This window comes from Podarcis liolepis, assembly GCF_965112155.1.
Source record: "Podarcis liolepis genome assembly, chromosome: 2".
Taxonomy (NCBI): Eukaryota; Metazoa; Chordata; class Lepidosauria; order Squamata; family Lacertidae; genus Podarcis; species Podarcis liolepis.
The window spans coordinates 126,028,056-126,052,007 of NC_139555.1; the positions used below are offsets into that span (position 1 = coordinate 126,028,056).

General features: G+C 46.9%; 2 protein-coding genes across 3 annotated transcripts; both read right to left on the reverse strand.

Moving 5' to 3' along the window:
• Positions 1 to 791: 791 nt before the first annotated feature.
• LOC310700312 (uncharacterized protein) lies at positions 792 to 10,400 on the reverse strand. Of its 2 annotated transcripts, none has more exons than XM_083489577.1 (7): positions 9,910 to 10,400; positions 9,116 to 9,322; positions 6,689 to 7,389; positions 5,499 to 5,613; positions 5,196 to 5,275; positions 4,397 to 4,523; positions 792 to 2,863 (listed from the first exon to the last, which is right to left on the reverse strand). In XM_083489577.1, exons 3-7 carry the CDS (start codon positions 7,169 to 7,171, stop codon positions 1,659 to 1,661), a joined length of 2,010 nt encoding a protein of 669 aa, XP_083345703.1. In that variant the 5' UTR covers positions 7,172 to 7,389; positions 9,116 to 9,322; positions 9,910 to 10,400; the 3' UTR covers positions 792 to 1,658. The 2 variants fall into 2 exon arrangements, with proteins under 2 accessions (XP_083345703.1, XP_083345702.1); XM_083489576.1 differs by lacking the exon at positions 9,910 to 10,400 and adding an exon at positions 9,434 to 9,533.
• A 4,799-nt stretch (positions 10,401 to 15,199) lies between these two features.
• On the reverse strand, positions 15,200 to 19,684 carry LOC310701916 (uncharacterized protein). Its single transcript, XM_083493438.1, has 3 exons — positions 19,656 to 19,684; positions 19,024 to 19,108; positions 15,200 to 17,073 (listed from the first exon to the last, which is right to left on the reverse strand). Exon 3 carries the CDS (start codon positions 17,040 to 17,042, stop codon positions 16,299 to 16,301), a length of 744 nt encoding a protein of 247 aa, XP_083349564.1. The 5' UTR covers positions 17,043 to 17,073; positions 19,024 to 19,108; positions 19,656 to 19,684; the 3' UTR covers positions 15,200 to 16,298.
• Positions 19,685 to 23,952: the final 4,268 nt, after the last annotated feature.

Sequence of the window (23,952 nt, forward strand, 5' to 3'; positions counted from 1 at the left end):
ATGCTGTGGCAAAGGCAAACCGTTACTTTTATCAGTACAAGAAGGCTTCAAAAGGCTAATGAATAGGCTCTGTCATTGCCAAGAATACTCAGACCTGAGAACTGACTCTTATCTCATTCGGTTGTCACATCTTGAACATGCTGAACCGATCCCCCTTTGAAAGCTTCTCATCCCCCTTTCCTGGGAAGAGTCCAAAAGAGTCCCAAGACAGGAGCTTTCTATTCATGCTCAGGAAACCCATCATGGGGCAGGACTCCTGAGGGGAGGAGAAAGGGGAGGGAACTGAAGAGGAATATATACTCTGTGCAAATGGCTGTGAACTCGTGCTTTTTCTCTGAAACTATTCCTTGAGTGTCTGTTGGCTCCCATTTCCCTCTCCCGGGCGCAAAACTCTTTTCACCCGAGGCTAAAAAGGCTACATCAGAAGGTGGACTCTTCTTCCTCGAAGGTTTTTTAACGGAGGTTGGCTAGCCACCTGTCAGAGATTCTTCAATCCCTGCATTGCAGGGGGTTGGACTAGATGTACCTTATGCACTCTGATTCTATGGATTGTAGGCCACCACGTCTGGTGTGGCCTATGCCAGGGTTGGATTTGCCTGGAGCCTCCTATTTTTTGCATTATTGATGGCTGTAGCATCAAAGCCACATCCTGCAAGCTTCTGTTTGATGTACATCTGTACTCAGGCACTGTTTTCAGGTTCTGGAAAGCAGGAACGGATACGGAACGCCCAGACACCCCACAAGAATCCTGGGACTCCTCAAACCCAAACAAGAAAGCAGCGACTCCAAAATTAGCTAAATGTGTTTTAATGTGCGTTGACTACAAAAGGCAGGGCACAGTCAGAATTCCAGGCCAATGGAAAGAAATAGTTTCCATCAAATGTGTGTGTGTGTGTGTGTATATATATATATCATAATAATTTTTAATAAAAAAACTAAGGCACAGGGGAAATAAAAGGAAGCTTCATGCAAACCAGTCAAGAAATAATAACAGGACCCAGTAAGGCATAAAAACATGCATTATAGCAGCCTCCCTCAGAGGTTTTTGGACTGCAATGGGCGTACTAGTGTGCAGCTGTTAGGTGCTGTAGTCCAAAATCACCTGAAGGGTGCCATAGGCTATAATATACCCAAGTAAATAAATGTGGGGCCTACTCTTTTTTTTTCCCCCAGAAGGGTGACAGCTACCGGCATCAGTCTGTGTCTGCATTGATGTCTGGTTTATTTTAAGAAGTCTGCATATTTAAATAGCTTGATCCTTTTCCACACCTCAAATATTTATTTGGGGGAACTAGGAGGGAGCCTCTTGGGAGTCCCATGGACTGCAAGAAGATCAAACCTATCCATTCTGAAGGAAATCAGCCCTGAGTGCTCACTGGAAGGACAGATCCTGAAGCTGAGGTTCCAATACTTTGGCCACCTCATGAGAAGAGAAGACGCCCTGGAAAAGTCCCTGATGTTGGGAAAGATGGAGGGCGCAAGGAGAAGGGGACGACAGAGGACGAGATGGTGGGACAGTGTTCTCGAAGCTACCAGCTTGAGTTTGACCAAACTGCGGGAGGCAGTGGAAGACAGGAGTGCCTGGTGTGCTCTGGTCCATGGGGTCCCGAAGAGTCGGACACGACTAAACGACTAAACAACAACAGGAGGAGCCTCTGCTATGTGGATTCCTCAATGACTAACAAGGGGTGATTCAGCAGCATCTCAGGGGTGACATACTGGCTCTCCTGGGCGAATTCTCTGATAGGACGCAAGACCGATACCCCTTCTGAAGGCATCTCAACGTTCCAGGAAATTATGGGGTTCCCCGCCCCGACGTGAATCCTCTGGTGCCTGTTTAGATCGGCTTTCCTATAGAACCTCTTCCCGCATTCCAGGCACTGGTACGGCTTCTCTCCCGTGTGGATTCTCTGATGGGAAGTGAGGTCCGTCTGCTGGCGGAAGTACTTCCCGCACTCCAGGCACTGGTAAGGTTTTTCGCCGGTGTGGATGCTCTGGTGGCAAGTCAGGTTCTTCTTCTGGCTGAAGCTCTTCCCGCACTCCAGGCACTTGTACCGCTTCTCCCCGGTGTGGATTCTTTGGTGGGTGAGGAGGTTGGACTTGTCGTAGAAGCTCTTCCCGCAGTGGGAGCACATGAAGGGCCTCTCCCCCGTGTGGATTCTCTGGTGGGACGTGTAGCTCGTGATCTGGCTGAAGCTCTTCCCGCACACCAAGCATTTGTACGGCTTCTCGCCGGTGTGGACTCTTTGGTGCCTGGTGAGGTGCGGCTTGTCGTAGAAGCCCTTCCCGCAGTACGAGCAGACGTAGGGCTTCTCCCCCGTGTGGATCCTCTGGTGAGAGGTGAGGCCGAAGCTCTGGTGGAAGCTCTTTCCACACACCAAGCACTGGTATGGCTTCTCGCCCGTGTGGATTCTTTGGTGGATAGCGAGACTCGATTTGTCGTAGAAGCCCTTTCCGCACTCGGCACATTTGTACGGCCGCTCCCCCGTATGGATCCTCTGATGCGACGCAAGGTTTGCACGCTGGGTGAAGCTCTTGCCGCATTCCGGGCATTTAAACGGCTTCTCTCCCGTGTGGATTCGCCAGTGAACGTTAAGGTCTGATTTGTGACTGAACCCTTTCCCGCACACCGGGCAGACGTTCCTCTTTGCTCCTTTCTGCTTTTCTTGCTGAATAGGAACTTTGGGGAAGCTGCTGCCCTGCCAATTAACTGATTCGTTCATCCACACCTCCAGCTGATTCTGCTCCTGATTTTTTGGCCCTTCGTGATTCCTGATTTCCTCTTCTGTCTCTTGATACTTGCTCCTTTCCAACGACTCTCTGGATGGTCCCTCCTCATCCTTACTGGGCCACCCATCACCTTCTGGAATAAAGGAGAGGAGCCTGGTTAGAAAGGGCGGAAAGCTGATATATAATGAACTGAAGAAAATGTTTAAAATGACATTTGTAAAAAAACCAGAAGTGTTTCTGTTAGGGACTGTAGGACAAGACCTGCCAAGGAAAATAAAGAATTTGTTTATGTATGCTACAACAGCGGCAAGAGTCTTGAAAGCACAAGGATGGAAGAATGAGGAAACCCTGACAAAAGAACTGTGGCAAGAGAAATTGATGAACTATGCAGAACTGGCTAAACTGGCATACAAACTGCGAGATAAGGACAACTGTGACTTCAAAGAAGAATGGGAACTTTTTACAAATTATCTAAAAAGACAACAAAATGAACTGGACTCCTTGGCAGGTTTTGAATAAACATACACAAATTTATTGATGGTTAATATAGTAGATAGATAAATATAAGGATTTATATAATTTTACAGTATGCAGAGAACAATATGTGCTGAGAAATCAGAGAGAGGAGCTGAGGGAAGTCTTGGGGGGGGAAGGGTTTGTTGGGGAAGTGGGGGGAAAGGGGAAAAATAATGAATATGATATGTTTTGATATTTTGTTATGTTGAAATTGTTAATAAAAATTTTTTAAAAAGAAAAGAAATGGCGGGAAGCTTTTCATCAAACCAAATTCACTCCCATAGAGAAGAGGCTGCACATATGTGGTTTAGTCAAGGCACATCAGGTTTATCCAAACCAATGGATTCAAGGTACAGTGGTACCTCTGGATACGCTAGAAAGGAGATTCCGACTAAACCTCAGGAAGAACTTTCTGACAGTAAAAGTGCTTTGACTGTGGTCCTTGGGAGGTTTTTAAGTAGAAGTTGGATGGCCAACTGTCAGGGATGCTTTGGCTGAGATTCCTGCACTGCTGGGGGTTGGACTAGAGGACCCTCGGGGTCCTTTCCAACATTCAAGCTTCCTCAAATGAATCCTGGGAACCGTAGCTTATCAAGGGTGCTGGCAACTGTAACTCTGTCTGAATGGAACGGCTGTTCTCAGGATTCGAGGGAAGTCCTGTGCTTTGAATGTGTGTTTTGAATGCACGTTTTTAATGGATCTGCCCTTAGAGGTGTTGTGTATAATTCAACAGAAGTGGGTTCCTAGACTGGGCTCCCTTCTTTATCATTTAATAAAATTATCTCTTTAAACTAAAATTATTGCTTTACTAAAATGAGAAGTACATTGCCATGCAACACATAGTTGAACTATGGGGCTTCTTCCCACAGGAGGCAGTGATGCCCATCAATGTGGATGGCTTTATGGAGGTAAGGGCTATCAATGGCTACTTGCCATGTTGCTGCTGCTTCTAAGTACTAGTTGCTGGAAACAGCAGAGGCTACCTAAACTCGGAGCAAAGATTGATCCTTAAAGTGAATTCTTAATTCACCATTTTAACTAATTATTTGAATCTTCCTTGAACTGCATTTATTGTACACAGATTATAGACTTATGCACTCAGGGCAATACGGAAACTGCTGAAGTAAAATAATAATATGAAATCCTTTACCCAGCAAGGCCACATTCCGGGAATTCTCCAGCATGACTTCTCTGTACAATGTTCTTTGGCCCGGGTCCAGCAGAGACCACTCATCCTCGGTGAAACACACAGCCACCTCCTCAAAGGACAGGGGACCCTGGAAGAAGAAGAGGAGGAGGAGGAAGAACATGATGTTCCCCTATTAACAGGCAAGTCAAAGAATAATGGTAGTCCTTCACTCCCAAATGAGGAGAGAGATGTTTGATGTGTGCAGGGAAAGGTAATTTCCCTACAGGGGCAATTTAATATAATATTTTTTAAAAAATTGTGCTTTTCCAATAATAAATGCTGGTGTCAAAGCAGTTCATTAATAATAATAATAATAATAATAATAATAATAATAATAATAGTAATAATAATAATAATAATAATAATAATAATAATAATAATAATAATATTTATACCCCCACCCATCTGGCTGGGTTTTCCCAGCCACTCTGGGCGGCTCCCAACAAAATAATAAAAACATGTTAAAACATCAAACATTAAAAACTGGGACATGAAGATGGCAGGTAGCCTATTATAATGCACATCAATCTCTGACTTTTGTCTTCTGGGTTTCTGGGGGTTTTCCCCGTTGTTATTCTGTCTCTCACAGCTACAGTAAACCTACCATTAAAATTATGGACTGGTCATTTCTTTGTCAGAGGGCAAACGGGCAAATTTAGCAGGGGATCAAATACTTTCCCCCCTCACTATACACACACAGTTTTGATATCAATCAGTCTCTCCCTGCCTTGCAAATCTTTTTCAATGATCCTTTCCTTACCTGAGCCGGCTGCACAGCAGCTGCTTCTGCTCCGCCGTTAAGAGACATTTCAGGGGGTGGCGGTGATGTCATCCTGTTCCCTGTGAAGAGGTGGTGGAGGCAAAATGTGGAAAGCAGTAGTACGTCAGCAAACTGTGGGTGAATTCCAGGCCCCCACAAGAGGAGAAGGGGAGCTGGACTTTATCCTGGGAACTTTGCACCCATAAGTGTCAACTTTTCCCTTTTCTTGCAAGGAATCCTATTCGCGATAAGGGAAATGTTGACAGCTAGGTGTACCCCCACCAAGAAGGAATCCTCCCTTACCCGGTAACATGTTCCATGGACGATCCTCTTGGTTGATTACCCCAAATAACGGGACCTGACAGGTACTGGGCAGGCCAAACTCTGCCTTGGGGGAATCGATGATCACTTCCAACACCTGAAACAGAAGGATCCCATGCAGGGAAATGGGGAGGAGTTGAGAGAAGCAATACCGATCGAGGGACAGATTCACGCCTCCCTCCCCATAGTCTCTGCAAAACCCTGCTGAAATCAATGGGGCAGGCAGAATGTCTGGGCCTCCCCACCCAGCGCATCGTGGATAACTATCTGGCAATCCATGGTGGCCATGCTCTGCTCTCCACGGTTGCAGCCAGCAGGGCTTCTGAAAACCAGCTGTTGGAAACCTCAGGGGTTAAGAGGGCTCTCGTGCCCGTGTCCTGCTTGCAGGTTTGCCACAGGCAAAGTCAGATGGCCTTGTCTGACCAGCGGAACAATCGGCCTCTAGAGGTAGTGAAATCTCTCCATTGCAAGGAACTACATGTCAAAATACAACCCTTCCTTTTAATTTGGAAATCCGCCATGATGGAATAAGACCGAGCTACAGAGTTATAAATAGTCATAGCGGGAGGTGAGCCCTTAATATGTCATTATATTTGTATTTCAAGTCTGATTTGGTCAATCTCCCCTGGAAAGGCTAATGTTTGATGCAACCGGTCAGGGGAAATTCATGAGCAGACACCTTGAATTGTTTCATCGGAACTGAGAGAAGATGGCGGCTGCCAGCAGCGAAAAGACTTTTGGATTGATTCGGCAGAAATACCAGCGTGTGGGGAGATGCTGCACGGACAGAGGGGTATCATACACATAAAACCCACACAGAAACACATCATTTTACTTCGACTCACTTGTGGAAACAACTCAGAGGCAGTGAAAGAAGGAAAACAACAGGAAGATTTAAAGGAACTATTAGAAATGACTATCAAAAGCAGCAGAGATATGAGATAATCAGAGCCCCCCCCCCCGAATTCGAAGCGTGGGAAGCCCCAACAAAAAAATTATAATTCGGCAGAATATTTGGATTATTTTATATGTATAATTTGGAATATTTAATGTGACCTGATTGGATTGTTAAAATGGAAAACCTAATAAAAATGAATTAAAAAACAAAAAACAACCCCTCCTTAGGTACAATCCCAGCTCCCTAGAACTGTCAGGGTGTTCAACTTTCTCACCTGCTCCTCTTCCTGCTTTCTGTCTTCCTCCCGACTCAGAAGGAAACCTTCGGCCAGGGCCACCGCTTGGGAACTGGTCTCTGGCCCACACTCCCTGACCCAGTTCTCCATCTCCGGGGGGAGGACAGCCAGGAACTGCTCCAGGATCACTAGGTCCAGCATCTGGGCCTTCGAGTGCCTTTCTGGCTTCAGCCACTGGCGGCAGAGACGGTGGAGTCGAGTGCAGGTCACGCGGGGGCCCTCGGCCTCCTGGTAGCGGAAACGCCTGAAGCGCCGGCAGAGAGTGTTTGAACTCACTGCTCCTTCATCCAGGATCTTCTGTTCTCTTCTTTTTTGGAATTCCCCAGAGTTCTCAGCCAAAAATGAGCCAGGGCCTTTTCCTGATGCCTCCCTTGCTGGGCCTGGAAGACCCATTTTACCTCCGACATCCATCTCAGCTCCCTTCCAGACCAAAAAGTCCTTTTGCTGCAAAGTTCCTTCCATTCCCAGGACAAAGGTTTTTTTGAAGAGGCCCCTGATTAGTCTCAAAAGACCTAAAAGGGTGCAATCCTATATGCGTTCACCTGGGAGTGGAGTCCTGTTGAAATCAGCAGGGCTTACGTCTGAGTAGACGCACGCAGGAAATGCACTGCTGGTCTACAGGCAAGCAGGTGAGTTTTAGGCAAAACAGGAGGTTTTCAGCAGTCAGTTCAAGATTCTCCCTTTGGAAAAGAAAATAAGAACGAGAGATTGTGTCACATATCGATGTACTGTTGTATTCACTCACTCATAAATATTCCCTTTGCATTGCTGGGGGTTGGAACAGATGACAATTGGGGTCCCTTCAAACTCTACAGTTCTATTATTAGAACGTGGCCACCGTGGCTGGTAGCCATTGACAACCCTCTCTACAAATTTATTCAATTCTCTTTTAACTCTATGCAAGTTGGTGTCTACTTCTTCCTGTGGGAGGGAGTTCCACAGTTTAACTCTGGGCTGTGTGAAAAGGGGCTTCCTTTTATCTGCCCCGGATCTCCCAACATTCACCTTCATTGGACGCCCACGAGTTGCTGGTGTTATGAGAGAGGATGAACTTGTTCTCTCCTTTCCCACTTTCTCACCCGTTTATAAACTTCTATCACGTCTCCTCCGACTCGCCTTTTCCCCAGACTAAAAAGTCCCAAAGGCTGCAACCTTTCCTTACGTCGCTCCATCCCCTTGAACATTTGAGCTGCCTTTTTCTGAACCTTTCCCAACTCTGCGATCTCCTTTTGAAGGTGAGACATGACCAGAACCATACACAGGATTACAAACACGGTCACACCATATATCTGTACAATGGCAAGTCCACTTAGAAGAAAGTGTCTTGTACAATTGCTTCTAGACCGCCCTGAGAGTCCTACCACCAATTTAACAGGTCAGTAACTGGATTTTTTAAAAAATTGCTATTACATTTCTACCCCACCTTTTCTCCAAAGAGCTCAAGGGGATGTACACACTTTGCCCCCTCTCAATTTTTTCGTACGGAGCCCCCAGTCGTCTCGCGGACTATTGACCCATACACCACTAATCCTCTGCCGCCAACCAGGTCTTCCCCGGTAAATCACTTAGTCTCAGTCAGGTTCTCAAGTTAACCAAGAAGAGTGTAGTTTATTGCAGACACAAACAAACTTTAACTGCATTCCAAACGCAGTGGTGCCTCGCAAGATGAAATTAATTCGTTCCGCGAGTTTTTTCGTCTTGCGGAGCACGGTGTTGGAAAAGTTTTGGAAAAGCTTCAAAAATCACCAAAGTCTTCAAAAACCTCAAAAAAGGCTACCACACCGCGTTCTATGAGTTGCTCCTCGAAGTCAAGTCGCAACTGTATTAACGGTTTTAAGAAAAAGGAAACAAACTTGCAAGACGTTTCCGTCTTGCGAAGCAAGCCCATAGGGAAAATCGTCTTGCAAAGCAACTCAAAAAACCAAAAACCCTTTCGTTTTGCGAGTTTTCCGTCTTGCGAGGTACCACTGTATTTTATCCTGTCTCTATCTCTTCTACCTACCCTCACACAAGAACCAACTGCACTAACTGTCTCTCTGTTTCCAACTGCCTGCCAACTGCTTTTCCCAACCAACCAACCCACTAAAACCAGCCTGCGCTAAGCCCTTTTATAAACAGGTAGGCTCCGCCTCCAGCTTTCCTATTGGTCTACATATTAACCCTTTCTCTCCCCCTGTACAGACATTTTCAAACAAACGGGCAAATGCCACACCTCACCACAACCCTGCGGCGTAGGTCAGCCTGACCGACCCAAAGTCACCCAGTGGGCTTCGTGGGTGAGCAGGGATTCGAATCCTGATCTCCCATGTCCTGGTCTGGCACACTAACCACTACTCTGCGCTGCCTCTCAGGCAGTGCGGTGTGAGCACTCCCCCAAGTCCAAGAAAATTGTTTATACAGTGGGACCTTGGTTCTGAAATGACTTGGTTCCCAAACACCAAAAACCCAGAAGTAAGTGTTACGGTTTTCGAACATTTTTCGGAAGCTGAACGTCCAATGTGGCTGTCGGCTATTGTTTCCGGGGCGCATGCACCAGTTTTGAGGCTTTTCCGGTTAATTTGTTTTTGTGACTGCGTGGAACCCAGTTCAGCTACTGAACGATTGATTGTGTGACTGCGGAAATGGATAAAAGCAATCATCAGGTAAGGGGGAAAAGTAATTTTAACTTATTGTATTGTATTGTAAAATTTGTATAAGGAAAATAATAATTTATTTTCTACGAACATGAGTTTGACCAAACTGCGGGAGCTTAGACCAAACTGGCGTGCTCTGGTCCATGGGGTCACGACTAAACAACAACAACAACTAAGAGCTGTTTGAAGGAGGAACGGGCTAACTCTCTTTCGCCCACATGCCAGGGATTCCTCGCCTGGGATTCCCGCGGGGGGTTGGACTGGATAGCCCCTGGGGGTCCCTTCCAGCTCTGTGGGCGGTTTAAAACACGCAAAGGAGGAGGCGCCCTGCAAAGCGGGTCCTTCCCCCAAAGGCTTGCCTGGCAGAGTGGCCTTGTCATGGAGGGAGGGGGGCTTCGGCGAGACGGGGGCGTCTCTTTTCCCGGGAAGGGGGGGGAGCTGGGAAGACTTTCCCCTTTCTCAACTTGCTTCCCAAAGAACCCTTCCCCCCCCTCCCGCCTCAACCCGACAAAACCCCCCCATCATTTCCACCCCCCTCTAAAAAAAAACCCCACATTGCAAACTCACCCGAGACCCCACCCACCTCTTCCTTCCTCTCTATCTCTCTGAGTTGGGGAGGGAGGAGGGCAGGGGAGTGAAGGGAGGAAGTGACGTAACCCTATCTCATTTCCTCCTCTTCCTCCCCCCCCAACCCTCTCTAGGACTTTGCAGCACGTGGCTTTAACCCTTGCAGGGGCGAGCAGCAAGTGGCGCCGCTGCAAATTACCCTCATTTTGTGCTTTTGCTGGTAGCTTTTTTTGTGGGGGTGGGGAGGTGCAAGCCAAGGGTTACGCCGGCTTTTTCTAAAACTTTTCCACCGGCCTGGGTGCCCCGAAAGCCTTATTCAGAACAGCGATATGCAAGAGAATATCACGAGGAGATTTAAGAGCAGCAGCAGCAGCAATTAATTGCATATTTGTGCCAAATCCAATTTAAATTATTTCGCTTAATTCAACAAAAGTGATGAACTACCACTGTTCAGTAGTGGAAGACGACAATGTGATTTTATGTGAACTGTGTTGCTTTTATTGTTGTTGTCCGCTCTGAGCCAGGCTTCGGCTGGGGAGGGCGGGATATAAATAAAATTTTATTTTTATTTATTTATTTTTTATTATTATTTTATTTATTTTATTATTATTATTATTATTATTATTATTATAACAACAGGAGACTGATAGTGAGATATAGTGGGGTAAGGTCTGGGGTATGCCATGTACAGAAAAGGCTTGCAGGACATGGAATTCTCTTGTCCGGTAGGACTAAGCCGGAAGCCTTTGATAAGTTTTGGAGATATATCATTTAATATAGTAACAGGGTACAGCTGCCACACACCTTGAAAGCAGCCTCGGTAGACGCATGGAATATGTGATAACAGTGTCACTGATATTATTTATGCTTCCTGTTTTGCCATGGATGTAGCCAGGGGTGGGTGGGGAGGTACAGGGACGTAGGAAGTGGGGGACAGAGGAGGCGGTGCGCCCCGGGTGCCACTCTTGGGGGGGGTGACAAGATGGCCCCTGCCTCCCCCCAGCTGTAGAGCGGCCAAAGGCGCACGGTGTCCATATGTGCTGCCTCTCGCACAGCAACCGGACAGGCTGCCGCATATTCGCACTCCATAAGGGATGCCACACATGCGCAGTCCGTACAGGATGCCACTCGCATGGCAGCCTGTATGGTCGCTGTGCGCGAGTGGCATCCTGTACAGAGTGTGCATGTGCGGCATCCCATATGGTCGCTGCACATACACAGTCCATACAGGATGCCGCACATGCGCACTCTGTACGGGATGCCCTGCCCTGGGTGTAATAGAGGGTTCCTCCACCACTGGGGAGGCAGCTCCCTCTCCTAAATCAAGTAAAAATAAATAAAAATGCTCAACTAAAAGTAGAAAATGCAAAAAGATTTTGACATATTTTTCTGAGCACCTAGGGTCAAAAGAAAGTAATATAAAACAACTGTTGTTGAGACATTTCATTCTGAATCTGCTAGACAAGAGTCAGAGAGAGGATGAAAACAGGTGGTTATCCTGCCTTGCCCCACTCCAATATCCTGGTTATGCCTTTCCCGCTTTTTCTGTTCTCGTTTCTTATGTTCCTAGCACCGGTGCCAGGCTATTTTGCACCCTAGGCAAGGCTAACTACTTGCGCGCACACACACACCCCACCCCCAAAATTTGCTAACTTCAGTTTTCAGAATCAGGTGTCTTGCAGCGAGTAGATGAAGAGCACAAAACTTGAAATTGCCAAGTTTATTTTAAATTGCCAGTGTAAGTAGCACAGCAAATACCAAAGAAAATGTTCCAGCGCACAGATCATTTGGAATAACCTTGCAAACTGTGGTGTTAAAATTCAAGGCACTGAAAAAGTTTCCATTTCAGGCACATCAAAATCTCACTCGACGTGCCTGTTCCTTTGCAGATTTTGTCTCCAATTCCTTCAGATCCAGCGCTGATGCTGTGTGTGCGTGTTCAACAGATACAATTGCCAAGCTGAATAATCTCTTTAGCAACAATGTTTTTATAAGTTTGAGCGTTGAGAAACTTGAGTTCAAAATACACAAGAAAAGTAAAACGTTGCCTGAAATTTGTAAGCTGTAACAAAAAACTAACCTGTAACTCAGCCCTCCCCAGCCTGGTGCCATCCAGATGTTTGGGACTACAAGTCCCATCAGACCCTCTTCTTGGGTCCATCTCAGCATCTCTTCCTGGGATGAGGAACGGAGGAGGGCAAAGTGGTGGCCCAAGGAAGAGCTTTCACTGCCAGCTCCTCTTGCCTGCCTGGCCTCAAAGTAGGTTGGGGACAGCGTCAGACTTAGGGTGGTGCAGATGATTCCCCAGCCACTCTTGGCAGCTCCTAACAGAATACAGTCATACCTCGGGTTACAGACCCTTCAGGTTGCGTTTTTTCGGGTTAGGTAAAGGTAAAGGTACCCCTGCCCGTACGGGTCAGTCGTGTCTGACTCTAGGGTTGTGCGCCCATCTCACTTAAGAGGCCGGGGCCAGCGCTGTCCGGAGACACTTCCGGGTCACATGGCCAGCGTGACAAAGCTGCTCTGGCGAGCCAGCACCAGCGCAGCACACGGAAACGGCCGTTTACCTTCCCGCTAGAAAGCGGTACCTATTTATCTACTTGCACTTTTAGGGGTGCTTTCAAACTTCTAGGTGGGCAGGAGCTGGGACCGAACGACGGGAGCTTACCCAGCCGCGGTGATTCGAACCGCCAACCATGCGATCGGCAAGCCCTAGGCGCTGAGGATTTACCCACAGCGCCACCCACGTCCCTTTTTCAGGTTATGGACCGCCAAAACCTGGAAGTACTGGAATGGGTTACTTCCGGGTTTCGGCGGCTGCACATGTACAGAAGTGCTAAATCGCACTTTGCGCATGCGCAGAAGCGCCGAATCGCAACCTGTGTGAGTGCAGACACGCCATTGCAGGTTTCGAATGCTGCGGGTTGTGAATATGCATCCCGTATGGATCACGTTCGCAACCTGAGCATCCACTGTATTAAAAGCACGATAAATACATCAAACATTTAAAACTTCCCTAAACAGGAAAATATATATATATATAAAATATATGCAGTGATACCTCGGGTTAAGTACTTAATTCGTTACGGAGGTCTGTTCTTAACCTGAAACTGTTCTTAACCTGTAGCACCACTTTAGCTAATGGGGCCTCCTGCTGCCACCTCTGTGTGATTTCTGTTCTTATCCTGAAGCAAAGTTCTTAACTCAAGGTACTATTTCTGGGTTTGCGGAGTCTGTAACCTGAAGGCATGTAACCCAAGGTACCACTGTAAACCTATATTTATTTGGGCAGCCCAGGGCCTCCATACACACTGGTAGGCCACTTAGGGGCTGCCAACACAACAGTTGGGCTTCACCCCTGGAGGCGTACTCCATTGTCTCTTGAGACAGGCGGAGGCCAACAACAACAATTTATTTGTGTGCCTACTCAAAGTTAGGCCCTGGCCAGACGGGTGATTGAGTTGCCACAACTATGACATGGTGCACTTGAGAGCATGGGCAGAGTGAAATGGGGAGGAGATCGGTGCCTGTTGAGGAGATCTACTTAAAAAAACAACTGTACCAAAAGGAATTATTGTGAAATAGGAAATATTTTTTTGGGGGGGGGTGTCAAATTTTGCCTCCCTCCCTTCAGGTTCCGTATTGCCAAAGTCTGCTCCTGCTTGGGGTGCCATGGTGGGCAGCCGTGGCAGAGCAGAGAAATCCTTGCCAATGAAAAAGCACCCTGGTAAAATGGGCAAAGATCTATAAAAAATATTCAGACCTTTGTTGGAGATGTGAAGCGGAAGTGGGAACAATGCACCATATGTGGTGGGGGTGTAAGGCGATTAAACAGTTTTGGACCAAGATACATGAAGCGTTGAAAAGAATATTTAAGAGCACAATTCTCAAAAAACCAGGAACATATCTGTTAAGCTTAATGACCAACGATATCCCCAAAGATAAAAAGAACATATTCCTCTATGTGACAGCAGCAGCTAGATTACTAGTGGCAAAAAACTAGAAAACAGGAAAAATACCAGAATTATCAGAATGGTGAATTAAGATCTGTGGATTTATGGAGATGGCAAAATTAATGGCCTCCATTAGGGGCTGCCCCAAGCAAAAAAATTAAGAGAGAGTGGGAGTGTGTTGAGATATATATGAAAAAATATGGATATGGAAATTGAGTTTAACATAAACATGAAAGGAAAGACTCGCAAGGATACAAGATGATATTATAAAGGATATGGCTATTAAGTATAAATAACCGCTAACACAGCAAGAAACAATAATACAATTGCCAATAAGATCTCACATGGGGGAGGGGAAGTCGGGAGTGGGGGAGGGACGTAGAGGGTGGTACTTGGAAAATTATTGGGGGGGGGAGAAGGGAAAAATATAAAAAGCACCCTGGCGAACAGACCGTTGTGGAGTGAAACATCCTCAGGCAGGAGCAGGAACAGGATAGAAAGTTATTTTGGGCATTGTAGGGGTGGAGTGTGTATGTGAGAGAGAGGGGGGGGGGAGAGAACTAGAAGTGTCCTTTAACCCAAGAGGCTGCTAGGGTTTCCCCTCTCACTTCCATAGGGGTCTCCTCAATTACCAGGTCCAGTGTCTGAGATGTGCAGAGGGAACAGGGTGCTGGTTAGAGAGCTGCCCCCTTTTTGGGGTGGGTGGGGTGGCCTTCTTCCTAAGTCCCCAGGGTCAACCAAGATGTGTATTGGTGGGTGCAGGGATGACCCCCACCAGCTGTCGTTCTTCTGCTGTGGTGGGAAGGTAAATGGCGTTTCCGTCCGCTCTGGCTTCCGTCACGGTTTAGCCATGCTGGCTACATGACCCGGAAAGCTGTCTGTGGGCAAACGGCGGCTCCCTCGGCCTGAAAGCAGAGAGCAGTTCTGTACCCCATAGTCAGATTCAACAGGACTTAACCACCCAGGGATCCTTTACCTTTACCTTTTACCTCCACTAAAAACCCATGAAGGGACTCACACTGCTTCTGGGGAAGAGCCCAGAGCTCTCAACTTTCCACCAGTCGAACATGATTATCATGAACCTGTTACAGTGGTACTGTAACGTGATCCGTTCCGGAGGCCCGTTCGCAACATGATAAGAGCACAACCCACAGCGGCGCATCTGCGCATGCACGATGGTGACTCGCTGCTTCTGCGCATGCCGTCATTTTGCGCATCTGCGCATGCGGCGAAACCCGGAAGTAACCCTTTCCAGTACTTCTGGGTCGCCGCGAGACGTAACCTGAAAGAACGTAACATGAGGTATGACTGTATAACAGAGCGCTAGTGAGATGGACCCCTGCCCAATATTCTTGTTTTATTTATTAGACAATTAATTTGTGAAATATTAACAATATAAGAGGGCTTCAAGATTACACTCTGCATATAAGATGCTCTGAGTCTTCCTTGTTCCTTTATTGCAACTACAATGGGAGTAATGCAGCTGTTCCTATCATACTAATCTCACCAGCCCTGCTTCCAACTCTCTCCACCAAAGACCAAAATCCATCTGTCTCTCATCCCATCCCACCACCAGCACTCCAGATTCACACTCTCCCCCTTCCTAACATTACATTGCATCTTATATTATACCTACTATTGTAAGACGTTATCTGCACGTTTTAAATATGCTGTAAGCTGCCCAGAGTAATAATAGAAATAGTAATAGTAATAGTAATAATAATAATAATAATAATAATTAATAATAATTACATACAAGTTTATATACAAATACCAGAACATCACATAGACTTCTATGCATTTAACATTTAAAGGTAAAGCCGCGGTGCAGTCGCGGACGACTCTGGGGTTGCGGCGCTCATCTCGCTCTATAGGCCGAGGGAGTTGGCGTTTGTCCAAAGGCAGCTTCCGGGTCATGTGGCCAGCATGACTAAGCCACTTCTGGTGAACCAGAGCAGCGCAAGGAAATGCCATTTACCTTCCCACCAGAGCGGTACCTACTTATCTACTTGCACTTTGACGTGCTTTCGAACTGCAAGGTTGGCAGGAGCAGGGATCAAGCAACCGGAGCTCGCCCCATCGCGGGGATTCAAACCGTCAACCTTCTGATCAGCAAGCCCTAGGCTCTGTGGTTTAGACCACAGCGCCACCTGTGACCCACCATTAAATAAATAACATTTATTTCCCCCTAATTAGGTTCAATGATGTGAAGAAGAGTGAACTCTAAGGGAAACATGTTTTATACTCCAGACATCTAAATGATTTCGCGCCTCTGAGTGTCTGTTGATGTTTTCTAAGTGTCCCACTATAAGCGAAGCTCCTTCCGCATTCCATACATTTGAATGGTTTCCCCCCTCTGTGAGTCCATTGATATTTTCACAGTGTTCCACCAACAGTTAAGATTTGTCCACACTCTGTTTTTAAAGGGTTTTCTCCCTATGTGGATGGTTTCTTTCCCATGTGAGTTTGTTTATGTTGTCCAAGGTTTCTTTTTTGACTGAAGGTCTTTCCACATTCCATACATTTAAATGGTTTTCCCCCTGTGTGAGTTTGTTGATGTTCTCCAATATTTCCAGTATCAGGGAAGTTTTTTCCACATTTCAATGGTTTTTCCCTTGTGTGAGTCCGTTGGTGTTGTCTGAATGTTGAATTAAACGTGAAGCTTTTCCCACAATCCACGCATTTAAATGGTTTATCCCCGGTGTGAGTTCGTTGATGTTCTCTAAGGTTTCCCTTCTGACTGAAGCTCTTTCCACACTCTGTACATTTAAATGGTTTCTCCCCTGTGTGAGTCCGCTGGTGTTTTCTAAGTGTCCCACTTTCAATGAAGCTCTTCCCGCACTCCATACATTTAAATGGTTTCTCCCCCGTGTGGATCTGTTGATGTTTTCTAAGTGTCCCACTTTCACCGAAGCTCTTTCCACACTCCATGCATTTAAAGGGTTTCTCCCCTGTGTGAGTTCGTTGGTGTTGTCTTAGGTTTCCATTCTGACTGAAGCTCTTTCCGCACTCCAAACATTTAAATGGTTTAACCCCTGTGTGAATTCGTTTATGTTTTCTAAGATTTCCACTGTAAGTGAACTGCTTTCCACACTCCATGCATTTAAATGGTTTCTTCCCTGTGTGAGTCTGCTGATCTGCTGTAAGGAAGCCCTGCAGAATTCTGACTTTCTTCTCCATCGCCTGCTTTAGAGTGCAGGAAAATAGAATCCTGTAGGTGTTTTAAGGAACAGAACAAAGGAATGTGACACAAATCAAGTGCAATTAGCATATTGTCTTATTTTAACATCTTATACATCCCCCCGCATCCTCCCTATGTCCCACATGTTTAGAAAATGAAAAGGAGATTAATGTTAAATAATAGTAATGCATCATCAACTTTTCACAATCCTTATGAAAACAGCATGATCTTAGAAAATGGTTTGCTGCGGAATAGCCTTTTTAAGGAAAGTAGTTCCTCACAGGTAAGTGAGCCGCTTTCTGCCCCCTATTTCTCAGCTTCAGCGTTCCTAATGCAATTTTTCATCCTCTGCCTTGCATGATAATCCTCCATCTCCTGGGCCACATTTTAACCCCTTTATCCCCTAGATGTTTATTAATCACCTGCACAGTCCCTTTCACCTCAGTACAGTGGCACCTCTCGTTGCGAACGGGATCTGTTCTGGAGCCCCGTTCGCAGCATGAGCAGAACGCAACCTGCGTCTGCATGCGTCGCGATTTGCTGCTTCTGCGAATGTGCGTGGTGTCATTTTGAGTGCATGCGGTGAAACCCGGAAGTAACCCTTTCCGGTACTTCCGGGTCACCGTGGGATGCCACCTGAAAAGATGTAACCTAAACCGAACGTGACAAGAGGTATGACTGTAGGCCCATAGTAACCATCTTGGGATACCCAGGTCTGAGTCACTTCTAGGGACTGTGGTATGGGTCTGTCAGCGAAATAGTGGTAAGGGTTGGTGCCTGGAGACGGCTAAATGAGTGCTCAGGAAGGAAAATGTTCTTGGATCTGAACCGCTCCTTATCAGCCTTGCATTGCACGGGAAGAGCTGGAAATGCAGAAGGAAAGCAGGTTTCAATTTAGAGAATCTGAAACTGAAACACCCACCCCAATTGTTGTTTATAATTATGATGTGCCACCTGATCTCATGTTCATCTTGTGACACTGGAATATCCCAGTGGAAATTCTCTGTGCAGGCCTCTCTCACGTTCCTTTCTCCTTTGGAGTGGGTGGTCAAGGATTTCTGGATGTACCACCTATGCTTCAATGGGGAATATGTATGGCACTGAAAAACCTCGATATTAAATGTCAATATAAAGAGCCCCCGTGGAACATGTGTCCTCTGTATCCATGGGGCCTCTTTTAAAGGACTCACCGTGTATAACTGTACTTAATGGAAACTTCAACCTTGGATATATAGGATTGATTCATTCATGGGATGAAGCTGTTAACTGTTATTTCTGGAGGCACAAATTTATTCCTAATCTATCTTAAATACATTGATAGTATTATGTCACTGGGTGGTGGGGCAGGGGTAGTACCTCTCGTGGGGGACATATAGGGCTCCTTCGGTCCCCACCCGGCACTCAGCTCTCTCCGGTGGGCCCTAGAAGCTGGCAGCATGCAACAGCGGACACAACCCAGGGAATAGTTTTGACCGGCTGGCTAAACCTGTTGAGGATAGTCAATGGGTCTCAAACCCTCAGGGAGTTAGGGCCTTCCGCTGTATGTGAAGACAGGTTCTGGTGGATTTAGCGGATGACACCAAGCGTGGATCCAACAGTCAAGAAATTGGTTTCTGCACATTATTCCAGGTACACTCCAACCAACAGCACACATTCCCTAATCCTGAAACCATTTAAGCCCTGAGGCTACTGCCTTGTGAACCACCCACCATTTCAGTAGCAGTCCTTCAGTTCCCAGCTATTTTACTCCCCCTCCCCCCTACGGAGGAATTATTCATCTGAATCCCAGGGGCTGGGAGTCCTGAGTGGGGAGACAGCTGTTGGCCCTGCTGGGGGGTTTCTCCTTGGCTGGTTCTTGTGAGAAGAGGATGCTGGACGAGGTGGGCCCTGATCCTAATCCAGCAGGACTTTTCTTATGCTCCCACAAACTGAAACGAGACCTACAAAGATACAGTCTCCCAGGCAAGAGGAAGGACATACCTCTCAATTGGTCCAGGAAAAAGATCTCTGTATTTTTCTGTTTCAAGCGAGGTGTTGATTGCAGATTTGCAGACCAGAGTCTCTCCTGTTCGGAATGAGTAAAACGGAAGTGCCATTTATGTCACTGTAAAAGTATTCTGTTGAAGAAAGTTATAACAAAGTAGCTGGTGTCCCGTTAAGAGCTAATAAAAGTATGATGGTCTCAGCATTTGTGGGCTGCAGGCTGAGGATGTGGACCAGGAAAGCTCACGCCACCATTAACCTGCAAGTCTCTTTGTAGATTTTGCATAGTTATTTTGGAATTCCTACCGCAATATCGGCTCATGAAAAGTTACGGATGGAGAAACTTACACGGTTGCTGTAAACTATCACCCCACACACAAACTCTCACTCACACACAGTCTGTAAATTTGGCAAGTTCCCAACCCTTTCCTATAATACTGGCAATTCCAGGCCTGCAGATGCACATCCGTGGGTGTAGAGCCTCCAGTCACAGGCATTGTCTATCATGGAAATGCCCCAGACTGGGACGGATTGTGGATCTTTGTATGCTGATAGATTATATGTCCGTTAGTAACCCACTCTGACATTGCCTACAAAAAATAAAACTAATGCTTTCAGGATATACTTACGGATAAACCCTGAAAACCTTTCTATAGCATCCTTCCCCCATATTCCTGGATTGGTATATATACATCATCAGCACCACCACCAATTAACCAACTTTTTCTCCTTTCTATAGCATCCTTCTCCCATATTCCTCGATTGGTATATATACAGCAGCAGCAGCAGCACTATCATCGATTAACCAAGCAGTGGAATGGGAGCCTGAGAGAGAGGAAGAGGTATCTGGCTACTTCCTGGGCGGGGCTTCCAGAAGCAAAGAGCCGCTTTGGAGAAGGCCTTCTCCTCCCTCCTCCCCCTCAGGACCTTCCAGCTTTTTCTCTCTTCTCCTCTCCAAGGTGGACCAAGGGTTTGACTATTTGGAAAACTCAGCAGTGATGTTTCCTTCCAATTTGCATTTTCTAAACATAGCACTTCAACAAGATTATCAATTTTTGCAGTTTGATGAACCAGAAAAGATCCATTTTTGCCCTTCTCAATTTGCATGGATAAGTAATTTTTAGCTATGCCTAATTCCACCACTAAGCCAAACATCCTGGAGAGTGAAGTCAAATGGGCCTTAGAAAGCACTGCAAATAACAAGGTCAGTGGAAGTGATGGTATTCCAACTGAACTATTTACAATTTAAAAAGATGATGCTGTTAAGGTGCTACATTCCATATGTCAGCAAATTTGGAAAACTCAGCAGTGGCCAGAAGATTGGAGAAGATCAGTCTATATCCCAATCCCAAAGAAGCGCAGTGCCAAAGAATGCTCCAACCACCACACAATTGCACTCATTTCACATGCTAGCAAGGTTATGCTTAAAATTCTACAAGGCAGGCTTAAGCAGTATGTGGACCGAGAACTCCCAGAAGTGCAAGCTGGATTTAGAAGAGGCAGAGGAACCAGAAACCAAATTGCAAACATGCGCTGGATTATGGAGAAAGCTAGAGAGTTCCAGAAAGACATCTAATTCTGCTTCATTGAATATGCAAAAGCCTTTGACTGTGTCAACCACAGCAAACTATGGCAAATTCTTAAAGAAATGGGAGTGCCTGATCACCTCATCTGTCTCCTGAGAAATCTCTATGTGGGACAAGAAGCTACAGTTAGAACTGGATATGGAACAACTGATTGGTTCAAAATTGGGAAAGGAGTACGACAAGGCTGTATATTGTCTCCCTGGTTATTTAACTTATATGCAGAATTCATCATGCGAAAGGCTGGGCTGGATGAATCCCAAACCGGAATAAAGATTGCCGGAAGAAATATCAACAACCTCAGATATGCAGATGACACAACCTTGATGGCAGAAAGTGAGGAGGAATTAAAGAACCTTTTAATGAGGGTGAGAGGAGAGCGCAAAATATGGTCTGAAGCTCAACATCAAAAAAACGAAGATCATGGCCACTGGGCCCATCACCTCCTGGCAAATAGAAGGGGAAGAAATGGAGGCAATGAGAGATTTTACTTTCTTGGGCTCCATGATCACTGCAGATGGTAACAGCAGTCATGAAATTAAAAGATGCCTGCTTCTTGGGAGAAAAGCAATGACAAACCTAGACAGCATCTTAAAAAGTAGAGACATCACCTTGCCAACAAAGGTCCGTATAGTTAAAGCCATGGTTTTCCCAGTAGTGATGTATGGAAGTGAGAGCTGGACCATAAGGAAGGCTGATCGCCGAAGAATGGATGCTTTTGAATTATGGTGCAGGAGGAGACTCTTGAGAGTCCCATGGACTGCAAGAAGATCAAACCTATCCATTCTTCAGGAAATCAGCCCTGAGTGCTCACTGGAAGGACAGATCCTGAAGCTGAGGCTCCAATACTTTGGCCACCTCATGAGAAGAGAAGACTCCCTGGAAAAGACACTGATGTTGGGAAAGATGGAGGGCACAAGGAGAAGGAGACGACAGAGGACGAGATGGTTGGACAGTGTTCTCGGAGCTACCAGCATGAGTTTGACCAAACTGCGGGAGGCAGTGGAAGACAGGAGTGCCTGGCGTGCTCTGGTCCATGGGGTCACGAAGAGTCGGACACGACTAAACACAACAATGCAGCTTCCAGGGAGGAAAGAATGGGGGAATCAGTAGACCCCCCCTTTATCAGGCATCTCCCTCTGGTCAATTTGAACGAGTGGGCAGAAGGGAGAAGCCAAGACAGACCCACCACCAGAGATTCCTCTTCCAGCGCCCAAGGATGGAGACATCTCTCCAAAAGGAAGAGTCTCTCTCCTTTCCTCCCTCACCCTCCCTCTCTGCTCGGCTGGCCTTCTATCCCCCAGGGATGCTGCCATTCCTCCCTCAGCCCCACAGTATCCTCTGCCCTCCTCCCTCCGTCCCACAGTCTCCCCTGCGCCCAGAATCCCCCTTGGCACTGCTCACCCCTCTCCCGGGCGCACCAACCTCTCCATCCGGAGGAGCCTCCCAAGACGGACAGGGAGGCGGGAGAGGGGGGGGTCTCTATCCAGGCCTATTTCACTTCCTTTAACCCTTTCGTGGCCTCCACCTCTCCCTCAAGGCGCAGGAGCTTTTTTACGGGGAGGGGTGAAACTAGGCTGGATTTCCCCCAAGTCAAAGACCCGATTGGAGACATTTGCGTCCCCACAAAGACATCCTCAACGGCGCCCTGCTGGAGGCGTCACCTGGTGCAACCCCCCCCCCCCGTATAGCCCACCCCCATAGCTATGGCTCTGTTTCCGGGAGGGGTCTCTGTCTTTTCCTCTCTACCTTCCCCCTAAATCGCCCCCTTTCCCACGCAGCGTCTTTACCTCTTTGTCCTCTCTGGACCTCCGCCTCCCTTGCTCGCTGTTCCGGTGTCCTTCCCCGCAATATAAAGCGGAGTGGGGGGGGGGTGAGGGGAATCAGTCAACCCACACCCCTCCTCCCCTTCGGGAAACCTCCCACTTTTCACTTTGCCCCCCCTGGAAACTTCCGACCTATAGACACTTCGGGTTCCTTGTCGCAGGCGCGCGCCTCTAGAGCTACGTTCGCAGAGCAGCCCCTGCCTGTGTTGGGATGGAAACAGGAAGAGATGGCGCTGCCTTTGGCCTCCTGCTCTTGGGGCTCCGTCGGGAAAGGGCCCCCTCCTCCTCCCCCCAAGTCGCCTCTCTCCCCACAGCGGAATGTATAGAATGTGGGGTGGAAAGTCGAAATGGGGGCGGGAGCGGGTGGCTTCCTATTCCTGTGTGAGCTGATGGATTTATGTTTCCCTCCACAGCAGGGTGGCAGCTGCACACTTATTTTTTCCTTATTTACTTTTGTTATTGTATCATTTCAATAGAGTTAAGTTGAGGGTCTTACGGAGACTCTTCCTGGCTCCTCAAAAAGGCCAGAAGAACAGGAAAGGCAGAATCCATGTCTGCTTAAGACTGGGCTAGGTAAAAGGGAGGCAGTAATAAGACGCAGGGGCCGTGCTGATTTATTACAATTATTTGTATAGTTTAAATAATATACGTATATACGTATGTGTGACTATTATTGTTTATTTACACGATGAAACATCAACATAAAAATCTTCCCTAAGCTGGGTTGCCTTCATAAATATATATCAATATTTATTTGTTTTCCAATGATTGTTTTTCCTATGTCTTTAGCAGTTGTCTTCAGGGGCACAGTTACCCGTTTCAGGACCAGGAATTCTCCAATCTTGCCTGCCCCATCCCCCAAAATAGTACATCTGTCTTGTCAGGATTCAACCTCAATCCGTTAGCCGCTATATATCCTCCAACTGCCTCCAGACACTCACACAGGACTTTCACCACCTTCACTGGTTCCGATTTGAAAGAGAGGTAGAACTGGGTATCATCCACATATTGATGAACACCCATCCCACCCCCTTGAAGATCTCTCCCAGCAGCATGTGGAAGAGGATGGAACCCTGTGGCACCCCACAAGTGAGAGCCCAGGGGTCCAACACTCATCCCCCAACACCACCTTCTGGAGAAAGGAGCGGACCCACTGCACAACAGTGCCACCAGCTCCCAGCTCCTCTACACATTCCAGGAGGTTGTTGTGGTCAATGGTATTAAAGGCCTCTGAGAAATCCAGCAGAACTTTTTATTGAGGGCGAAAGAGGAGAGCGCAAAAATATGGTCTGAAGCTCAACATCAAAAAAACAAAGATCATGGCCACTGGTCCCATCACCTCCTGGCAAATAGAAGGGGGAGAAACGGAGGCAGTGAGAGATTTTACTTTCTTGGGCTCCATGATCACTGCAGATGGTGACAGCAGCCACAAAATTAAAAGACGCCTGCTTCTTGGTAGAAAAGCAATGACAAACCTAGACAGCATCTTAAAAAGTAGAGACATCACCTTGCCAACA

What these genes read in the sequence shown, in the direction of transcription:
- LOC310700312 (XM_083489577.1), bottom strand. Translation starts at nt 7,171, where the DNA reads ATGGAAGGAACTTTGCAGCAAAAGGACTTTTTGGTCTGGAAGGGAGCT. An exon ending in TCCATGGAACATGTTACCGG is followed by an intron (nt 5,276 to 5,498) that starts GTAAGGGAGGAT and finishes ACCTCTTCACAG; the next exon opens with GGAACAGGATGACATCACCG. An exon ending in CCGGAATGTGGCCTTGCTGG is followed by an intron (nt 2,864 to 4,396) that starts GTAAAGGATTTC and finishes CCTTTATTCCAG; the next exon opens with AAGGTGATGGGTGGCCCAGT.
- LOC310701916 (XM_083493438.1), bottom strand. Translation starts at nt 17,042, where the DNA reads ATGGAGAAGAAAGTCAGAATTCTGCAGGGCTTCCTTACAGCAGATCAG.